General features: G+C 43.4%; 1 protein-coding gene across 1 annotated transcript in view; it reads left to right on the top strand.

Annotated features, from left to right (window-relative positions):
• The window catches only part of pggt1b (protein geranylgeranyltransferase type I, beta subunit), an 80,771-nt gene extending 70,882 nt beyond the window's left edge, over positions 1-9,889 (top strand). Inside the window, exons 6-9 of the mRNA XM_078566412.1 lie at positions 799-844; positions 6,428-6,612; positions 8,009-8,117; positions 9,404-9,889. Of these exons, the coding sequence (XP_078422538.1) occupies positions 799-844; positions 6,428-6,612; positions 8,009-8,117; positions 9,404-9,585 (522 nt within the window). The 3' untranslated portion in view covers positions 9,586-9,889. The remainder of the gene's footprint in view (positions 1-798; positions 845-6,427; positions 6,613-8,008; positions 8,118-9,403) is intronic.
• Positions 9,890-22,665: the final 12,776 nt, after the last annotated feature.

The raw sequence follows: 22,665 nt of genomic DNA, 5'->3' as shown, positions 1-22,665 counted from the left end.
CAATGTACTGTTACGAAACCAATATTATGGACATTAGCACATGATCATTTGCTAAAGCTTAGCTTGTAAGGTACCCTGGATATGCTTGGTACTTTCTTCCAGAAATAGGTGGCCACGGTTATTCTGCTTTTGAGCTGCACAATTGAGCCAGTTTTAATGACCTTTTCTGGAGATGAGCCTTCATTTAAGTTTTTCAATAGTGCCTGAATTAAGTTTTTTTTTAAATTGCTCTAATGTTTTAGCCTCACTTGGACTCGCTCCACGCACACACACAATGGCAAGGAATGGTCATGATCAAGGAATGGCTTCCAGTCTATGGCCCTAGCTCTCAGTCACCAAGCAAGCACTGGTTCACTTCAAATTGTTTGGTTTCCATTGATCAGAAATTTAAACATGATACTTGTGCATACCAATCAACAACGTGAATGGGGTTAGAAAAGTGATAGGTAAGTCAGTGGCGGTTGGATCTTGAGGTGCAACCATACGGAGAGGGGTGATTGTATTTGTCTGTAGCAGTCAATTAGAAGTATAGGTTACATATTCCTACAAACTCCAATCACTAAACGAAACATTCCCACCAAGTAAACAATTTTGAATCAGTCAGTACTCATACTGATGAGAAAACATAATCAACATTTTTAATTTTGTGGAAACCGATAATCTGCATTATCATCTAGATTATCTTTGAAAATATTACTGACTGAAATTCTAAGATTGTAAAACTTTATTGTATGCGTATTACTATGTTTATCTACTTATATTCTTATAAATGTATTCTTAAATGTATTTTCTTCTCAGTCATATGACAATGGACTTGCCCAGGGAGCTGGACTGGAATCACATGGTAAGCATCAATTTTATAGTAGAAAAATTATGTTTATCAGCATGTTTGTTTTACTATTGTGCTGCTAAACAGCATCAATCTAATGAGGTAAACGTAATTTGTACGCATGTCTTCCCTTATTGATGTAATTGGACTGATTTTAAAACTGTTACTTCAAGCTACAAAATGTAGCTCTTAAGTCCCTAATTTTCCACATGTAATATCTGTGGTTCAAGCTGTCTGGAAGCATTTTTTAAATTTTCATTCACGCGATGTGGGCTTCGCTGGCTGGGCCAGCATTTATTACTCATCCCTACTTGCCCTTGAGAAGGTGTTGGTGTGCTGCCTTCTTGAACCGCTGCATTCCACGTGGTGTAAGTACTCTCACAATGCTGTTAGGAAGGGAGTTCCAGAATTTTGACCCAGCGACAGTGAAGGAATGGCGATATATTTCCAAGTCAGGATGGTGAGTGAATTGGAGGGGACCTTTCAGGCGGTGCTGTTCCCATCTATCTGCTGCCCTTATCCTTCTAGATGGTAATGGTCGTGGGTTTGGAAGGTGCTGTCTAAGGAGCCTTGGTGAATTCCTGTGGTGCATCTTGTGGATGGTACACACTGCTGCTACTGTGCATCAGTGGTGGAGGGAGGGAATGTTTGTGGATGTGGTGCCAATCAAGCCGGCTGCTTTGTCCTGGACGGTGTCCAGCTTCTTCAGTGTTGTAGGAGCTGCACTCATCCAGGCAAGTGGGGAGTATTCCATCACACTCCTGACTTCTGCCTTCTAGATGGTGGACAGGCTTTGGGGAGTCGGGAGGCGAGTTACTCGTCGCAGGATTCCTAGCCTCTGACCTGCTCTTGTAGCCACACTATTTATATGGCTAATCCAGTTCAGTTTATGGTCAATGGTAGCCCCCAGGATGTTGATAGTGGGGAGGATTCAGTGATGGTAATGCCATGGAGTATCAAGGGGCGATGGTTGGATTCTCTCTTGTTGGAGATGGTCATTGCCTGACACTTGTGTGGCACGAATGTTACTTGACACATGTCAGCCCAAGCCTGGATATTGTCCAGGTCTTGCTGCATTTGGACGTGGACTGCTTCAGTATCTGACGAGTCGTGAATGGTGCTGAACATTGTGCAATCATCAGCAAACATCCCCACTTCTGACCTTTATGATGGAAGGGAGGTCATTGATGAAGCAGCTGAAGATGGTTGGGCCAAGGACACTACCCTGAGGAACTCCTGCAGTGATGTCCTGGAGCTGAGATGACTGACCTCCAAGAACCACAACCATCTTCCTCTGTGCTAGGTATGACTCCAACCAGCATGCATTAAGTATAAGCATGTGCAGGAAAGGAAGCGATATATCTGAGGCCAAGTTGTCCCCAGTTATTCTTACTGTCTATTTTCAGAGTTAGCATGGATGACACGAAGTATCACACTTGTACCTGATGAAAAGCATTGAACCTTGGGAAAGTTTGAAGTTACAAAAACTTTTCTCTCCAGATTGGTGTCTAGATAGTTTGTGAAACAACATTGATGCCCTTTCAAAGTCTCGATCTCAATTATAAATCCTATTATTTTAGTTTCACGATGAAAGCTAAAAATGACCCTATTTGACAGTCCACCTGGGTAATCTCATATAATTTACAATGGTTTTTACAAATGCCTGATGTCATAGGTCAGTGGAGGAGTAGAGCAGGAGTAGACTATTCACCCCTTCAAGCCTGCTGTGCCATTCGATAAGATCATGGCTGATACGATTGTGTCCTCAATTCCACTTTACTGTCTGCCCCCCACCGCCCAAACCCCATAACCATTGACTCCCTTATCTATCAAAAATCTAACTCAGTCTTGACTAAATTCAAGGACCCAGCCTCCACTGTGTTCTGATGAAGGGAATTCCACAGACTAATGACCCTCTGAGAGAAAAAAAGTTCTCCTCATCTCCATCTTAAAAGGAAGACCCCTATTTTTTAAACTGTCTCCCCTGGTAGCCTGGGAAATGACTTCATAGAATATTTTTGGGACAGTTTGTTAGAGGAGCACATTCTAGTGCCAACCAGGGAGCAGACTATTTTAAACCTGGTAATGTGTAATGAAATTGGATTAATCAATAACCTCATAGTAAAGAAGCCTATTGGCGACAGCAGTCACAACACAATAGATTTTCACGTTCAGTTAAAGGTGAGAAGCGTGGGTCTAAGGCTGGTGTTTTAAACCTAAATAAAGGTAATTCTAAGGGTATCAAGGCAGAGTTAGCTAAAGTGAACTGGGAAAATAGGTTAAAAGGTAAGACAATAGAGATGCAGTTCCAGACTTTTGAGGAGATATTTAATAACTCTTAACAAAGATTTATCCCAGTGACAAAGAGAGACTAGGAGAAGGATGCATCATCCATGGCTAAATGAGGAAGTTAATAATAGCATCAAATTGAAAAAAAACTGTACAACTCTGCAAAGATTCGTGGCAATTAAGAAAATAGGACAGATTTTAAGAACCAGCAAAGAATGATTAAAAAAATGAGGGAGAAATTAGTATGAGAGAAAGCTAACTAGAAATATTAAAATATATAGTAAGAGTTTGTACAAGTATTTGAAAAAGGAAAAGCTAGCTGAAGTGAGTGTTGGTCCTCTAAAGAGTGAGTCTGGGGAAATAATATTGGAAAACAAGGAAATGGCAGAAGCATGAACAGGTGTTTTGTCTGTTATCACTGTAGAAAACTTTCCAAAAAATCAAGAGGCAAAAGGGAAGGAGGGAGGGAGGAACTTAAAACAGTCACCATTACCAAGGAAAAGATACTTGGAATAACTATTAGACCTAAAGGCTATCAAGTCTCTAGAACCTGATGGCCTGCATCTTAGGGTCTTAAAAAAAAAAAGGAGCCACAGAGATAGTTGATGTTGTAAGGTTGTTTGGTATCTCACTAAGAGCTCAGGACGCTTGTGTGGTTGAACATAAACCTTTTATTGCTAACACACAAGTATATACATGTCCCTAGGTACCATCTTCATCCCAGCTTCTCTCAGACTCTCTCTACTCTCAGTCTACCATCATGTGACTCTACATCATAATGTGGGCGGTACTGTTCCTCCAGTCCCACATTAACCCTTATTAACCCAAACATCATTATACTACAGTAGAGGCATGTCAATCTACCAAAATTCTTTAGATTATGGAAGGGTCCCAGTGGATTGGAAAATAGCAAATGTAACACCTTTATTCAAGAAAGGAGGGAACCAGAAAGATAGAAAATATAGGCCAGTTAGCCTAACATCTGTCATAGGGAACTTGCTAGAATCCATCATTAAGGCGGTTATAGCAAGATATTTATAAAATCATAGTTTAGTCAGGCAGAGTCAACATGGCTTTGTGAAAGAGAAATAGTGTTTAACTAATGTATTAAAGTTCTTTGAGGAAGTAACAAGCAAAGTGGATAAAGGAGAACCTGTAGATGTAGTTGCCTAGATTTCCAAAAGACTTTTGATAAGGTGCCAAGTCAAAGGTTACTACTCAAAATAAGAGCTCATGGTGTAGGGGGTAACATATTAGCATGGATAAAGGACTGTTTAACTAATAGGAAGCAGAGAGCAGGGATAAATGGGCCTTTTTTGGGTTTGCAAGTGTAACTAGTGGAGTGCCACAGGGGTCAGTGCTAGGACCTCAACTATTTACAATCTATATCAATGACTTGGATGAAGGAACCAAATGTGTGGAACCTAGCTGGGATACTGGGTGCCTCATCGATCTCCCACATGGACACTGACCACCTGAGGTCATTGCCTGTGTGAGGGCTTGCAGGTCCGAGTGCAACCCCAGGAACCCTTGACTCTGCCCCTGGAGCTGCCACTCCATGAGAGTTGTCACCCCCTCAATGGAGGAGGCAGGGTGCTTGGCCATGAGGGTCAATGCAGTGCTCATGCTCCGCATGGACTCCTCCATAATGGAGACCATGGCACACAAACCCTTACGGATCTCCGCCAGATCCTCCCATACATCTCGCTGGACATCCAGCATCTGCCGCCTAATGGATGACTCCAGAGGCTCATCATCTGCCTTCGACTGAGCATCGTTCTGATCTCCAGCAGTCCTCTGACTGCTGACGCCATGGGCACTCTCTGCCTCCGCCTGCATTTCAAGTGAGTGTGAGGTGTCCTTACTGCTGTGCACTGACATTCTAGCCGAAAATCTAATGCCCACTGAGGTGCTGGTATCTGCGCTGGCGCCTGGTTCAGAGGACGTGTGTGACGCAGATGCACCTGGAGCCTGGCGGGCCTCTGGCATCTTCGGGGCCCTGCGGTTGGGTGCATGGTGGCAAACCTAAGGGTGAATAATGACACGTGTTTAGTTTAAGTCATCACACTGTCACTGTGCATGCCAGGCAACCTGGTGAGACCATGGAGATTTGTATAATGGTGCCATCGTCTTTCAATGATCACTGGGGAATCCAGTTTTGAGGCTCCCATCAATGATGAGACTACACAAGAATGTTTGCACCCATCCGAAACTCTTACCTTCGTCTGACACCCCAGCCTCTCCGCAGCCGGCGACTTCAGTGCATGCCGGCTCTCCAGCTCAAGGGCATCCTGCTCGTATCTGGTTAGGATTAGGAGGTTTGGGGGGGGCCTCTGCCTGTCCGCAACCTTTCAATGCTGTTATCACCCGTCTTCACCTTAAAGGGCAGAGAAGCATTGAATAGTCCACTCTCCACCTGCAGTGCCTTGCAGCCTGGCCAACCCCACCTGAGGAGAAGTTACAGGGCACATCTTAGTCGTGGCCCTCGAGCCGCAAGGCACTCAGCCCAAGCAACCAGGGCTCACCCCCTTGGCCAGCTCCAGTGTCATTGACAGTTGGCACTCAGACTCTAACACCCCTGAACTCCACGGTGGGACAGCCAGTCCTTAACACTTCAACACACTGAACCATGCCAACATGGTACTCACCCTTCCTGAGAGCAGCAGGTCATTAAATCTCTTGTGGCACTGGACCCAGGTGTACTGAACCACATCTGCTGACCAGCACTGCCACCTCCTCCCCACCTCTTTTTGTTAAGTGCAGTGACCTCCTCCTTCCATCCCTGGGGACAAGGGTGTTCTTCTTAGTAGCCACCCCCTCCAGGAGGACTGCAGGCGCTCATCAGAAAAACCAAGTGCTATGTCCACCCGACCTGCCCTCCCGCCTGGCGTCTGCAGCCACATTTGTATCCATAATTTTTACTCTCCTGCTGAAAACACCGAAGATGTCTTCATCGCCAACAGCCTTCCAGGGCTTGACTCTGTCGGTTTTAATCCGGCCGCCAGGTTGCCATTGGACCTGGCAGCTGACAGGCTCCCGCCCCCATCCCCACCCACCCCTTCCCGATCATTGGGGAGTCGTCGTTCACGCTCGGCGGGCCTTAATTGGCCCGCCAGTGTGAAATCGCGCTCGGAGACCGATCGCAGGCGCCGGGCTGTTTCCCGGCCACTCCCGGGCCCACCGACCGCGCCAGCCCACCAACCTCAAAATTCTGGCCATGTTCATAATTGCCTTCATTAGCTATTCTTGTGCAAATTTTAAACAAACAACACCTTGCTATGATGTATGTGTTCTTGTGTTGATTATTAGGTGGATCCACATTTTGTGCCATTGCCTCACTCTGTCTGATGGGGAAACTGAAAGAGGTATTCTCTGAGAAGGAACTAAATAGAATAAGAAGGTGGTGTATAATGAGACAGCAGAATGGTTTCCATGGCCGTCCCAATAAACCTGTAGATACATGCTACTCATTCTGGGTTGGCGCGACCCTAAAGGTAATTCAAAACTTGGAATTTTGCTTGTGTTGAAATATTTTCTGTAAGATCTTCTGGTTTTGTTGATATTTTATTAACAGACTCCTATTTTATGCTAGATACACTTTGTTTATTCATTCATGGGATGTGGGTGTCACTGGTTAGGCCAGCATTTATTGCCCATCCCTAATAGCCCTTGAGAAGGAGGTGGTCAGCTGCCTCCTTGAACCGCTGCAATCCGTGTGGTGTAAGTACACCCATAGTGCTGTTAGGAAGGAACGGTGATATATTTCCAAGACAGGTGGTAGTGTTCCAACTGAGTAGCTTTCTAGGCCATTTCAGAGGGCACTTAAGAGTCAACCACATTGCTGTGGGTCTGGAATCACATGTAGGCCAGACCAGATAAGGACGGCAGATTTCCTAAAGCACATTAGTGAACTAGATGAGTTTTTAGTGATTGAATTCAGATTCCACCATCTGCCATGCCAGGATTGGAACCCAGGTCACTGGAGCATTACCCTGGGTCTCTAAATTACTAGTCCAATGACAATATTACTCTGCCACCACCTCCCCCTTTAAGGTTTTAAGAATCCAGACTGGATCAAGGGTAGAGAGTGGGCAGATCAAAAGTCTTTGGCTGCAATTTGAGTAGGAACCTACTTCTATGGAAATTTTGCCCTGCTTCTTTCTTGTAGCCTTTTCCAAAGAGACCAGCCAGTCAGTACACTGCCAACCTGCCCTAAGTCAAGGGAGGGGTGAGGGTGGTGGTGGGCATGTTCAGAGAACTTGATAGGCCTCCCCAGGAAATTTTGTCCTGACTGCTCTCAGTAAAGTTCATCCCAGTTTAAAACTGACCTGTAAAAAGGACTTGTCCCATTACTACAGCAAGGTGAAATCTATCCTGGAATCGTTCAAGCCCTACTCTAGAACTTGAGCGCACAATCTAGGATGGCACTTCAGTGTGGTACTGAGGAAGTGCTAAATTGTCAAAAGTGCTATCCTTCAACTAAGATATTGATTTGTTCAAGCATTATTTGAAAAAGGCTGGGAATTGCCTGAGTATTTTCCCTCCAATATAATTACAAATAGGTAAATTAAATATTAATTTCATTGCTGGCTGCTGTGTGCAAAATGGATTATGTATTCATCCACATAATGTTGACTACAGTTCAGAAATAGTAATTAAAATGTTTTACATCTTTTGAATCATGAGAAAAACACTACATAAATAAAGTTTCTTTCTGTCAACATTTTTAAAGATAGCCCATAAGTGATACCTCAATTATGTTTCTATGACCTGCAATATAGCTGACAAACATGTTAGAGCAATAACTCAGGATTTATTGACCCATATGCAAAATGTTTAATGGAGCATTGTTTAAAAAAAATCAATACATCTTTTTGAATACTTTTCCAGCTTTTGCAGATTTTCCAGTATACTAATTTTGAGAAAAATAGAAATTACATTTTGTCGACCCAGGATCGTATCATTGGAGGATTTGCAAAGTGGCCAGATAGTCACCCAGGTAAAATGGAATTTTTTTCTGATTTAGAAAACTGAATGTGGATAGATGTTACGGAAAGCAAAAGTTTCTAGTTTAAGGTTCCAATTTGGTTTAAAATGTAATTCTTAAACTGATTACCGAGTATGATTAAGCAAATTCACTTTAACTAATCAAGCAGTTACGGGTTACAATGAATGTGCTGTCATGGCTACATATTCCTCAACTACTTCTTTCCCCCAGCAACCACCATTTTCTTGTATGTGGCAATTATCGCACAGCTGAGTTGCATTTAGGTCATGAAATTGAGGCAGTCAGGGCTTGTCGTCGTTTACAAGCTATTTGTCAACTCCATGTGTTACTTCACTTTGACTAAACAAATAATTAATTCTCTGTTTAGAAATATTTGATCTCCTTCATATGCAAGAAATATTCTTTAGAATTTGGCAATAAAATAAAAATGGAAAATGCAGGAAATGAAAGACTGTCAACACCTGAAAGAGGATAAAGGTTAATATTTGGTGTGGGACCTTTCATTATAGCTCATTATGTTTAAATTTTACATAATGACTGACTTCATTTCAGATTTTTAATGTTTGCACATTTAGTTTTTATTACTTTAATAAAGTGCATAAATTATGTACCCCTTGCCATGTGTATAATTTCACTGATATATTTAAGGAATTTTCTGATGAGCCTTGATCCCCTTTCTCCCTCCCTCTGTAATGTAATGAAGAAATTGTTAGGGACATCTCAGTTCTGTGGCCAACATGGCAGTATGTACAGCTTTACTATCCATCAGAAGTGGACAAATTGAATGGAAGTAGTTAAACTGCATTATATCAGCGGGATAAACAATTTGGTGTGCCGCACCAGTATTCTGATGCGGCACACAAAATTGATGTTTACACCTTCATCTAAATACCTCCAAATTTTAATAAAATAGATAATGAAGTTTGTTTGATGACTCAGCAACTGTATGCAGTTACAGCTGTAAGATTCTGTGCTCCCTCTTGGATCTATGTTGAGCTAACTCATCTCAGCAGAGGTAGTATCACAGTTGGCTACAGCATCCCTGAAGTCTTCTGTTCGGCTTTTGGAGGGCCAATTAGATTCAGTGCTGCCGTATTTTTAGTCAGCACCTTTCGGAAAGAAAGCAATAAAATTAGGAGTTTGTTATCTTGCCTAGACAATGAAATGTGATAACTCAGCAATTATTAGATTAAAGAGGGTTTCATCCAGTTTACAACCCTGTCTTCTGTTTTTCTTCAAACATGCTTCTAACTCTGACCATTGTCTGTCTGTTTCAGATGCTTTGCATGCATACTTTGGGGTCTGTGGTCTTTCCTTAATTGGAGAATCTGGTGTTTGCAAAGTGCATCCTGCATTGAATATGAGCATAAGGGCTTTTCAACATCTTCAGCACCTGCACCAGACAGCGGAAACTCAAGGGCAGGGCCAGCACTTAGAATCTGTGCCTGACTACACATGACAAAAGTGGTAGCAAAAATAAAACTGAAACTAGGTCAAATATTCTAGCCCAAGGAAAAAGCCATGTCATTAGGAAAAGGTCTTGCTTGAATGCTGGGACTTCATATTAAAAAGACAGCCATACAGAATGTTTTAAAATATCATTGGTCAGTTAATAGACCAATTGCTGTTTGCTCTGAATTCTGATAATGCATTGAATGTGTGTTTTGAGTGAATGGAGGTTTGTCTATATTCTGTAGGAAATCATTTATACTAATTTTCTAAACAATTTTGAGCATTTAATAAATAAAATCACATCTGCCTGCTGCCTGACCCTTTGTTTTCTCACAAAGCACTGTTGATTTTCTGGTCTTTGTTTTAAATCACTGATGTGAACATTTCAGGTTTTAAAAATATATTTTTTTAAAGTTCTAAAGCTGCTTTTACAGAATTAAAATTAATTTGATTGAATTTGTGATTTTATACTGAAGGGAATCAGTAAATTTGCATCAAATACATTGAAGAAACGCTACAGTGCATCAGTTTGTCATTTTGATTTGAGGCAAGTGAATGCAACTTCTAATTCACCTGTTGAGTTAGAAATAACACATCTAATTACTTGGATTTTCCTCAGATCTGTACTTGTATCCCCACTGTAACTGGACCCCCATTTACGTGTGCAAATGCGATTTCTGCCAGATCTTCCACCAAGTTATGTTGGCAGAGCAGAATCGGCTCTGAGGAGACTTCTAGCTTTTTGTTTCTTTGTTTATGGTTTGTTAAAGCTACTAGTCCTACATTGGGCGGAGTGGCTGGTTCAGGAGCAAAAGAGGATACTTTTGACCACTTGATGCACAATAAAAGTGATGTGTTTTGTTGTAGAGAGGCTCTGCTTCGAATGTTTGTAATTCCAACATTGAAATTTTAATTTGCTTCAAATATCTATTTAGAAACTTCATGTCACCTGGAGATTTTTTGGGGAGGTGTGAAAGAGAATAACTATATCTCATGCATTTCACATAAAGGAAACTTTCACTTGTGCCTCATTTAATCTTGAATATGTGAAGATGACTCAGGAAAGTAACACCTGGTCCCCATCTAACTGACAATTTAAACACCTTTATCGAGTCTCCTCATAGCCTTCTCTGTTCTAAGGAAAACAACTCTATCATCTTCAGTCTACACATGTAACTGTAATCACTGTTCCCTGGAACCATTCTAATAAACCTCTTCAGCACCCTCACCAAAGCCTTACATCCTAAAGTATGGTGCCCTGCATTGGACACAACACTTCATCTTCAATTGAACTAATGTTTTGTAAAAACTTAGTATGACTTCCTTGCTTTTGTAGTCTATGTTTCTATTTGTAAAGTTCAGAAACCCAAATGCTTTAACTGCTTTGTTAACTAGCACAGCAACTTCAAAGATGTGTGCATAGACACCCCCAGGTATTTCTGTTCTTGAATCCTCTTTAAAATTGTACCATTTAGCAAGGATTCTCTCTTCTCATTCTTACTGCTAAATGTATCACCTCACACCTTTCTGCATTGAATTCCATCTGACATGTGTGATGCTTTAGCCTTTGCTAACAGCAAACAAGATCATTGCCTGATCCAGATCTAATGGACAGAATTTTACACCCCATAGGCAGGTGCGCACCCAACCCTATCGGGCGCAAAATAACGCGCGATGATGTCAGTTGAGTGTCCCGATGTCATCTTGCAGTTGCGCGATATTTTGGTTGGCGGGCACAAGTGGGTTCCGGAGCCACGCCTGCCATTAATTAAGAGGCCACTTAAGGCCACTAAAAAGCCAATTGACGGCAATCTTTCATTGCCAATGTAATTTCGCACTTGTCGCATGGGCAAAATGTGCAGGCGGCCAGCCAACAATTTCAGAAACATCATCCACAGGCAGGATAAAAGGGGTGAGCAGTATTGGCAGTGTCAGTAGTGGAGAGTTTGGTACATAGTTTGCTGCTGATCACTTATTGGTATTTGGCAGCTTCATCTCTGTTCAGGGCTTCATTGTTAGCATTTCCAGGTTTATTTCAGGACTCCTTGGTGTCTCCAAAGGCCCCCGGAGGATTCAGACAGTGTGGACCCTTCCAGGTATCAGACAGCCTTCTGTTACGCTGGTATTTGGGATTGTGGTCTCCCTGGTGGCACCACCTCTGAGGAGGAAGAGAGGGGCAGAAGGGAGAGGAGGCCAGGATTCCCAATGCAGCTTCCAGGGGAGGGACCTGTGGGAGGAGAGGCGCAGGGCCAGCTGGCAGCCCAAGGCGGAAGGGGCTGCAGAAGACGCTGCTATCCTATCACCAGGGTTTACAGATACCTCAATATGTCTGAGGCGCAATGCCGAAGGGGGCTCTGCCTCTTAAGGGAAACAGTGACCTGCATTTGTCAGATGATTGAGCCTGAGATCAGCTCCGACTGTGTGGGTGGACACCCCATGCCAGCGGCTCTGAAGGCACAGCAGCCCTCAACTTCTATACTTCCGACTCTTCCCAGGGGTAAGTGGGGGATCTGTGTGGAGTCTCTCAATCAGCTGCCCATAGTTGCGTCAAGCTGGTGACAGAAGCTCTGTTCAGGTGGGTATTGACCTTTATTCTTTACGGCTGAGGCCAGCCAGGCTGAACAAGCAGTCATTGCTGGGTTCCCCTGAATCCAGGGTGCAATCGACTGCAAACATGTGGCCATCAAAGCGCCAGCGGGTCAGCTGGGTGCCCTTGTCAACGGGAAGGGCTTCCACTCAATGAACGTGCAGATAGTGTGTAATCACAGGATGCAGACTCTGCAAGTCTGTGCAAGGTACCCTGGCAGCTCCCATGACGCTTATATCCTGAGACTTCTTGGTGCCGAGGCTCTTCAGTGCTCCAAGCCCAACTGGATGATGGCTGCTGGATTTCAAGGTCTATCCATTGAACAGGTGTCTCAAGGTGCCTCTCTGCAACCCAAGAACAGAAGCAGGGCAGCAGTATAAAAGGAGCCATGCCCCCCACAAGGGCAGTAATAGAGTGACCCATAGGTTTTCTCAAGATGCGCTTGGCACAGGCACAGGCGTTGGAGACAGCCATCTACTCTGCTGTCTTGTTGGCCTGATAACCTTGGTTGTCGTCCTCTGGCTCCGCCTGCGAGGGAGCGGCCAGTGCCACGGCTGGCATCTCCCCAGTTGCCGGAGCATCATCAGATGCCACAGTCACTGATGGAGGAGCTGCTGCTGTCATTGAGAGGGCCGCAGAGATGACAGGCAGCTCCTGCGCCAAGGTGAGGTCTCCATGGACCTCCCTGCTCACCATTGATGGATGAGCACCTAGCTGGGATACTAGGTGCCTCATCCATCTCCCACATGGACACTGACCACCTGAAGTTATTGCCTGTGTGAGGGCTTGCAGGTCCGAGTGCAACCCCAGGAACCCCTGATTCTGTCCCTGGAGCTGCCTCTCCATGAGAGTTGCCACTCTCTCAATGGAGGAGGTAGTGCGCTCGCTCATGAGGGTCAGCGCAGTGCTCATGCACCACATGGACTCCCATATAACGGAGGCACATACACCCTCATGGATCTCCACTAGATCCTCCAAGACATCCCACTGGACACCCAGCACCTGCTGCCATATGGACGACTCCAGAGGCTCATCGTCTACCTTTGACTGAGCAGCGTCCTGATCTCCAGCAGTCCTCTGACTGCTGGCGCCCCAGGCACTTGCTGCCTCCGCCTGTACAACAAGCGGGGGTGGATTGTCCTCACCGCTGTGCACCGGCATTCTAGCTGAAGATCTAGTGCCCACCGAGGTGCTGGTATCTGCACTGGTGCCTGGTTCAGACAGCGGGTGTGACGCAGGTGCACCTGGACCCTGACCAGCCTCTGGCATCAGGAGTGGGTCTTTGGGTGCATAGTCGCAAACGTAAGGGAGAACAACGTGTCATTAGGTTAAGTCATCACACTGTCACTGTGCATGCCAGGCATCCTGGTGAGATCATGGAGATCTGCATCATGGTGCCATCATCTTTCAATGATCAATGAGAGAACCAGTTTTGAGGCTCCCAGAAATGATAAGACTACACAAGAATGTTTCCACCATCCAGAACTCTCACCTCTGTGCACTGCACTCTTACCTTCATCTGACACCCCAGCATCTCTGTGACCAGTTAACCGAGGTGCCTCTCCATGGCCAAGGCATGCTGCTCACCCCCTTGGCCGGTTCCACCATCATTGACATTTGGCACTCAGACTCTTAACACTCCTGACCTCCACAGGGGGACAGCCAGACCATAATACTTCACCACACTGATCCATGCCAAAACGTTACTCACCCTTCCCGAGCGCAGCAGCTTGTCAAACCTCTTGCAGCACTGGACACTGGCATGCCACACCACATTATGGCTGCTGACCAGCACTGCCAAAACCTCCCAAGCTCTTTTTGTTAGCTGCAGTGGCCCCTCCTTCCATCTCTGGACACTTTGCTCCAGGAGGCTGTCACATACCTCAGATAAGGTAATTCAAATTTGGCCTGTAATCAGGGACAGGAAGGTATGACTGCAGCTGAAGCAGGTATGGGGACCCAGGGGTAGCTTTCCAGGAGCCTCGGCCCCTGCAACTGCAACTAACAGTTACGAGGTTCTTGCAAGCCGTGTGGACGAGAGCGGGAACTGCAGGGAGGATGAACAAACTCATCACAGCACCATGGTATAGCAAGGAGGAAATAGGAATGTAGTAGTGGTAGGTGACAGTATAATTTGGGGGATAGATACTGTTCCCTGTAGCCATGAATGTGAGTCCCGAAGGCTGTGTCGCTTGCCTGGTTCCAGGGTTAAGGACATCTCCTCCGGGCTGGAGAGGGACTTGGATTGGGAGGGAAGGGATCCAGTTGTCATCATCCACGTTGGTACCAATGACATCGATAGGACTAGAAAGGAGATTCTGCTGAAATAATTTGAACAGTTAGGAACTAAATTAAAAAGCAGAACCTCCAAAGAATACTACCTGAGCCACAGGCAAACTGGCATAGGGTAAATAAAATCGAGGAGTTAAATGGCTCAAGATTGGTGTGTGAGGGATGGGTTTCAGTTCATCGGCCACTGGGGTAGAAGGGAGATGTTCTGGGAGGATGGGCTTCACTTGAACCATGCTGTGACCAGTGCCCTGGCGAATCAAATCGCTAAGGCTGTAGAGAGGGCTTTAAACTAAATAGGGGGATGGGGTAGGGTTCTAGAGAGGGGATAGGTAGGCTAACAAAGCAAAAGGATATGGCAGCATTGCAGGGCAACTATTTAGGTATGGATACCTGGAGTGTGACATGAAGGGACAGAGTTTACAAACAAAAAAAAACAGCAGCAAATAGCGTCAAAGGGGGAAAAAATGGTAAAAAGGTAAAATTAACGTATCTTTACTTAAACATATGTAATATTGGGAACAAAATAAATGAATTAATGGTAAATATAGAGGTTAATTGGTATGATCTTATAGCCGTTACAGAGAAGTGGTTACAAGGAGATCAAAGCTGGGAACTAAATATTCAGGGGTATGTGACTTTTTGAAAGGACAGGCAGGAAGTAAAGGGTGGTGGGGTAGCTTTGTTAGTACAAGATGGAATAAGTACAATAGCAAGGAATGATCTTGGATCGGAAGATGTAGAATCCATATGGGTGGAGGTAAGAAATAACAAGGGGAAGAAGACCCGGATTGGAGTAGTCTATAGGACCCCTAGCAGTAGCTATGCTGTAGGACAGAGAATAAATCAGGAGATAGTGAGGGCAAGTAAAAAAGGCAGTACATTAATCATGGATAACTTTAATCTTCATATTGATTGGGAAAATCAAATTGGCAGAGGTGGCCCTGAGCAAGAATTCATAGAGTGTATGCGGGACAGTTTCCTAGAACAATATGTTGTGGATCCAACCAGGAATCAGACTATTTTGGATCTGGTAATGAGGCAGGCTTAATAAATGATCTCAGAGTAAAAGACCCCTTAGGAAACAGTGACCATAATCCGGTAGAATTTAACATACAGTTTGAGAGTGAGGAACTTTGGTCAGAATCAACTGTGCTAAACTTAAATAAGGATAATTACAAAGGAACGAGGGCAGTGTTGGCTGGAGCCAACTGGGAAAGGAGTTCAGCAGAAAAGACGGTTGATGAACAATAGCAGATGTTTAAGAAAATAGTTCATGACTCACAACAAAGATATATCCCAGTGAGAAAGAAGGATTGTAGGAAGGGGATAAACCAGCCCTGGTTAACCAAGGCAGTTAAGGATAGTATCAAATTTAAAGAAAAAACATACAATGTGGCAAAGATAAACGATAAGCCAGAGGTTAGGGAAAGTTTTAAAAACCAACAAAAGATGACCAAAAAATAATAAAGAGGGAGAAAATAAACTTTGATGGTAACCTAGCAAGTAATATAAAAGCGGACTGTAAGAGCTTCTTTAAATATATAAAAAGGAAGAGAGGGGCCAAAGTGAACTTAAGCCCCTTAGAGAACGAGGCTAGGGAAATAATAATGGGGAACCAGGAAATGGCAGAGGAGTTGAATAAATACTTTGCATCAGTCTTCACGGTAGAAGATACTAATAGCATTCCAAAAATACTAAATAATCAAGGGGCAAAAGTGGGGTAGGAAATAAATACAATAATCATCGCTAATGAAAAAGTACTAGGGAAACTAATGGGGCTAAAGGCCGATACGTCCCCTGGACCTGATGGTTGCATCCTAGGATATTAAAGGAAGTAGCTACATAAATAGTGGATGTACTGGTAGTAATCTTTAAAGAATCCTTATATTCTGGAAAAGTCCCAGAAGATTAGAAAACTGCCAATGTAACGCCCTTATTCAAAAAGGGAAGGAGACGATAAGTAGGTAATTTTATGCCAGTTAGCTTAACATCCGCCACTGGGAAAATGTTAGAGTCTATTATAAAGCATGTATAAGGCATAATCTCAGACTAAAGGGTCACCCATTTAAGACAGAGATGAGGAGGAATTTCTTCCAGAAGGGGTTGAATCTGTAGAACTCCCTATCGCAGAAGGCTGTAGAGGCTGGGCCACTAAGTATATTCAAGGCTGAGATAGATTTTTAATCAGTAAGGGAACCAAGGGTTATGAGGAAAGTCGAGTTGAGGATTATCAGATCAACGACCATCTCACTGAATGGCGGAGCAGACTCAATGGGCCAAATGGCCTACTTCTGCTGCTATGTCTTTTGGTCTTATGGTACAAGGATTTCTCTCCTGGCAGCAACCTCCTCCAGGAGGACCGCGAGGCACTCATCAGAAAACAGGGAGGGGTCAAGTGCACACCCAACTTGCCCTCCTGCCTGGTGTCTGCAGCCACATTACTCTCCATAATTTAGGAGTTGTCCTCGTCGCCGGCAGCCTTCCAGGGCCTGACTGTGCCAGTTTTAAACCGGTCGCCGCTTGCTGACCATTGGAGAGCCACCGTTCACGCTCGACGGGCCTTAATTGGCCTGCCAGCGTGAAATCGCGGTCAGGGGCTGATTGTGGGCAGCAGCCTGTTACCCGGCTGCTCCCGGGCCCGGTGACCGTGCCCGCCCACCAACCTCAAAATTCTGTCCAATCTTTATAGTGATTATAAAGGTATGAAGAAAGGGCAATGACACAAAAATGTTGGACTTTTGAGTTTTAAAAAGTTGAATTGTAATACACATTTGGGAAATCTACCATTAAAGTATTTATGAAAATATTAATGAAAGGATATAGTTGCAATAAAAATTAATGTGCAACACTGGCAATATTATTTAAGTAAAGTTGAACACAAGGCTTTGAAATTGTGCAAGGAACCTGGTACACTGGAGGAGATTGGGTAAGTTTTAAAGATGAGCAAGTGCAGTTAAAAACGTGATGAGCACCATGGAATATAAAATTGCTGAAAGTATCTGGGTATGCAAAGTAGTTGTTCAAATATACATCCTATTGTTAACAGTGAAATAAATATAGGATCTTCTTACAAGTGAAGCTGGTAAGCTTGACACTGAGGCTAGGAAATAGGTGTTCAGTAATTTTGTTGCATCTGTCTTTAATCCAGCAAATTTACTAGACCACCTACTAGAATTCCAGGGGAGAAACTTAACAGTATGCAAGTAACATGATATAGAGGCAAGATTTCCTCCGCAGTATTTGATTATAAGAAGAGTGTTTGTAATTTCACTACGAATAATAGTTGGAGGAAAATTTCGTCTGTGATTATGAATAGGTTTAATGCTCCTAAAGTACTTGGCTGAAACAGTTTGTAACCGTGAGTCTTGAGTGCTGGGGGCTGAATTTAGTGATGCATTAACTGATGTTTGTTAAAATGGATTGTGAGATCTGAGGATTGGAAAGTGGCTGACATAACCCTTTTATTCTAGAAGGACCAGGAAGCATAGCTGGTAATTAGTTTAACACCCATGAGGAAAGAGGCCAGAATCAGAAGCAAAGTTGTAGGAGTGATGTGAGGATGGATGAGATTTCTGTGAGAGAGTGATGCAAGACTGTGGAGGTATTTGAAGATCAGGGCAAGGATTTTAATCTCAAGGCACTGGGAGTAGGGAGGCAATGTGGGTCACTGAGGTGATGGGCAAGTGGAACTTAATATGGGACAGGGTATGTACAGCATTTGGTCATCAAGCTTATGGCAAAGGGGATGACCAGTATGTAAGGATCTCAGTGGCAGAAAGAAGAAATATTGTGGAATTGGAAGCTATCTTGTGACAGTTTCATACCTAATATACTAAGTTCAGGGTTGAACAGGATGCAAATGGTCTAGTTAGGTATAGCAAAGTGAACAGGGATCTTGGTGGAATCTGATGTGAAAACAGGATTGGTGGCTGGAGCTGAAGTCAAGAGCTAGTGGTGTCAAACACATAGAATCTTGTTAGCTTTAATGCTATTTTAAACACAGGAAGAATTTCTATAGGATTTTCATGATCTCCCACCATAACATTGGCGGAACCCTGGGGAATTGGCTATTTAAAACCATCGAAATTGTCTTTTCAGAGGTTCTGTCGATCTGCAATTTTGATGGGACCGTTAGAAGAACCTGTGAAAATTCCAGACATAAAGCATCCTATTAACCCTACAATTACTACCTTTAAAGTGCTCCCTACTTCTGTTAGAAAGCTTTGTTGGCTGTGGCCTATCCCTTTGTTTCTGCCTTCCAGAGTGCCTGACTCGGTTGCTGCCTGTTTAATTAGTGCTTAACAATTGCTTAGTTGTTCAGATGAGGTGGCAAAGCATGATTAAAAGCCATGAAGCTCTGAAAAGCCATGAAGTTCAGCTCCGAAGAAGAGTCATACGGACTCAAAAGGTTAACTCTGTTTCTCTCTCCACAGATGCTGTCAGGCCTGCTGCATTTTTCCAGCGTTTTCTGTTTTTATTTCAGATTTCCAGCATCCACAGTATTTTGCTTTTAACTAAAAGCCATTTCTTTGGTTACTTTTACTGAAGTTGTATGTTAGGCTCACAAAGGCTGTGCATTCATTTAAATAAGGCTTAAGAGGTTGGTGCTTACCACAAATTGAAAAGATTGAGTCCCTTCCTGCCAGTAAAGTTCCTAGTGCACTATGAGCAGCCAGAAATACATTGCTACTGCCCTACAATACAACCCAGATTGTGTCCTGAGAAGCCCACACTGAAGCCAGTGAATTATGCAAATAGATGATCTAATGAGAGCCCATTTATGTGCAAGTGCATCTGCACTGGTGCCACTGGCACAATGCTTAGGTCATAATTGGCTGGATCTTGCTGGAGTGGGGCATCTCGCAGCAATATTTTTCTGCACACTTCAGCTGAAAAATCTTTTATGCCACAAGTTGCTTGAAGTGCAAGCTGACTAGGCGAACAGAGGTTCTAGAGCCTCACTGAATGGTGGGACCAGGATCTTCATAACCAATGAGGTTTAAGGGTTAAGAAAGAAACCAGAGTGACTGTAAAGGAGGATGATTTAGAGTGGATAAATTAATCAACTCAGGTCATTCATGGCAGAATGCATTATAGAAGGTAGCATCTTTTGGTTGAGAATTAAACCAGGGCCCTGTTCAGAAGTACGTAAGAGATCCATAATGCTTCTACAAAGAACATAAGGGAACTCTCCTGATATCCTGGTCAGCATTCATCCTTCAGCCACCACAACACTGGATTATTAGTTATTCATTTCATTGCTATTTTGCATTACTTGACTGCAATTTGGCTGTCAGTGACTACAGTTCAAAGGTAAGTTATTGGCTTGGACTACTTTGAAATGTAGACATTCCTGAAGATATGAAATGCACTTTTTAAAGGCAACTTCAGTTTTCATGACTGAAAAGATATTTCATAAAGTAAAAAATGTATGCATCTGGGGTATACTGAAAATTGGCTAAGTCAAAGAAAGCAGAGAGTGGATGAGTGGATGTGAGTAGATTTAGCCCTAAACATGTTTTAAGACACCCCCAAATATATGAGCTATCTTTGCACACACTCAATTAAGTATATGAAATGTTGACGCTAAACTACTAAACTGCCAGCAGGGCCAGCGAGTCCCAAATTCTTGAACTTGCTGGCTATATAGGAACTCTCAAGCTGGCCCTCCTCCAGTTGATGTTTATTGCAAAGGGAATGGAATATAAAAGTAAGAAAGTTTTACTGCAGCTGTACAGGCCGTTGATGAGACCACACCTGGAATACTGTGTACAGTTTGGGTCTCCATATTTGAAAAAAGATATAATTACATTAGAAGCAGTTCAGAGAAGGTTCACTCAACTCATTCCTAGGATGAAGGACTTAAATTATGAAGAAAGGTTCAACAGACTGAGCCTATAACCATTGGAGAAGAATGAGAGGTGATCTTATTGAAACATATAAGGTCCAAAGGGGACTTGATAGGGTGGATACTGGGAAGATGTTTCCACTTCTGGGGGAGACTAGAACGATCACAGTTTAAGAAGAAGAGATCTCCCTTTTAAGACTGAGATGAGGAGGACTTTTCCTCTGAGGGTTGTTAATATGTGGAATTCTCTTTCCCAGAAAGCAGTGGAGGCAAGGTCATTCAATTTATTCAAGGCAGAGTTAGATAAATTTTTGATAGACAAGGGAGTCAAGGGCTATGGGGAACAGAAAGGAAAGTGGAGTTGAGACCACAACCAGATCAGCCATAATCTTCTTGAAGACAGAGCAGGCTTGAGGGCCGAAAGGCCTACGCCTATGTTCCTTGTACCTGTATGTGCTCTGCGCTTGATGAAATGCTCCCCTTATTAGTCAATGAATAATCACTCATTCTTCCTCCCAAAAAGGTGTCTTTGCTGATACTCTGGAAGTGTATTACACAGGTTAGTACTTGATTGAGGCTACGGGGCATCTAGAAGAGCAGAGGAGTATGTTTTGGAATGGCAGCAGGGTTATATGATAAAACATTGTAGTGTGTTAGGCTGCAAGGAATCCCTGTACGTCAGTGTGTGAATGAAAACTGAATAAATAGATTAGGATTGAAAATCAAAGTATGAGCTTAAGAGAGACCTATGGCCTATTTTTGCCCCCTCATTCAATTGTCCCCCCTGCCCAGAATCTCTGGAGCCCTCTCTTTGTAAGAAGTCAATGATTAGAGCATGGTCTTTCCTGCTTCCTCTCTACATTTGCTGGAACCAGTTTTATGTGGCCCTCTATTGCAAACAGATAAAGGACATGGTGGAATGAGGCATGAGAGACAATGTGCTTGATAGGAGTTGTCCAGGTCATCAGTGACCTCCAGTAAGTGTGTGTCCGTGCAAACTTGTGCTGGCAGTGTGATTCATGTTTGTTGCTTGTTGTGTTTCATGAGCATTATGGTAGCAACAATGCTGGTATAACGTAGTCATGTACATCGGAAAGTAGATGAACAATCGCTAGAGAGATGTGCTGATCCTTCTGTGCCATACCAAGCTTACAGTGAAGCTCTATTGAAATGCCTTTCATGTCACATTGTTAAATTATACAGTGTGAACATATTTGTCCCTTTATCTTCTTCCACGTTTTGACCACTAACTCAATCAACATCCAGACTGGTCTTCCAGTAAAAGATCCCTTTACTCGGAAAATGTCCAGTCTAGTCTATAACACCTTCAAAGCAGCATGGTGCTGCTCAACCTCTGTATTATGCATCTGTCAGTTTTAATAATGGAGCCTATTCCTCTTTTAAGAGTGCCCATTGTTTTGTTTTTAAAGAAGTGTAGTTGCTAAATTCCTGCCTGTTCCCTGGGTGCTGTGTGCCTGGAGTGCTGAAATATATTGAAATGAGCTGACCTCATTATATAACACAGTGTTAGTGTGCTACAAACAGAGGCATCACCCAAAAGGCAGCAGTTGGCATGTCTCTGATCTAGGAGTCCATTATTGGCTCTGCTGTTTTATTCTGGCCCCGGGAGCAGAACTACAGGAGGAAGAAGCTAGAGCTAGCTGTGAACAGAGAGCCACAGAAGAACGGAGAGCAGCCAGACCAGGCATTAACCTGCCTGCTGCATTCTATCTGTTGATGGAGTACAGAAATTGGCGAGGTGCAGTATTGGGAGACTATGCCTGAGGTTTATTTTTGTATTGAAAGAAGAAACTTATAAGATTAAAAGGTGTGATGGGGAATTTTCAAGTAAGAAAATGAAGCATTATCAGGATAGATGACAAAGGCTTAGTCAAAGAGCTATGTTTTAAGGAGGCCTAGCTGGGGAGTCTAGAACTAGAGATCATAGTGTCAGGGTAAGGGTCAGCTATTTAGGACTGATGTAAGAAATTCTTTCACACTGGGTGTGTACATCTTTGGAATTCTCCACCAAAGAGGGCTGTGGATGTTCAGTCATTGAATATATTCAATATATTCAAGACTAGAACAATATATTTTCAGACAGTAAAGGAATCAAGTGATATGGGGATAGGGCAAGAAAGTGGAGTTGAGGTGGAAGATCAGCCATGAACATAGCTTGGTAGAACAGGTTCAAAGGGCCAAATGGCCTATTCCTGCTTTTATGTTCTTATTACATGGTGGAGCAGGCTCAAGATCATCAACCTGAAACATTAACTCTGTTTCTTTACACAGATGCTACCTGAATTGAGTATTTCCAGCATTTTCTGTTCTTATTTCAGCTGGGATCAGTTTTTGCATTG

Source organism: Cetorhinus maximus, chromosome 2, assembly GCF_964194155.1.
Source record: "Cetorhinus maximus chromosome 2, sCetMax3.hap1.1, whole genome shotgun sequence".
Classification (NCBI taxonomy): domain Eukaryota; kingdom Metazoa; phylum Chordata; class Chondrichthyes; order Lamniformes; family Cetorhinidae; genus Cetorhinus; species Cetorhinus maximus.
Note: the sequence above shows the minus strand (reverse complement) of the source record. Positions and strands in the feature narration are given on the sequence as shown.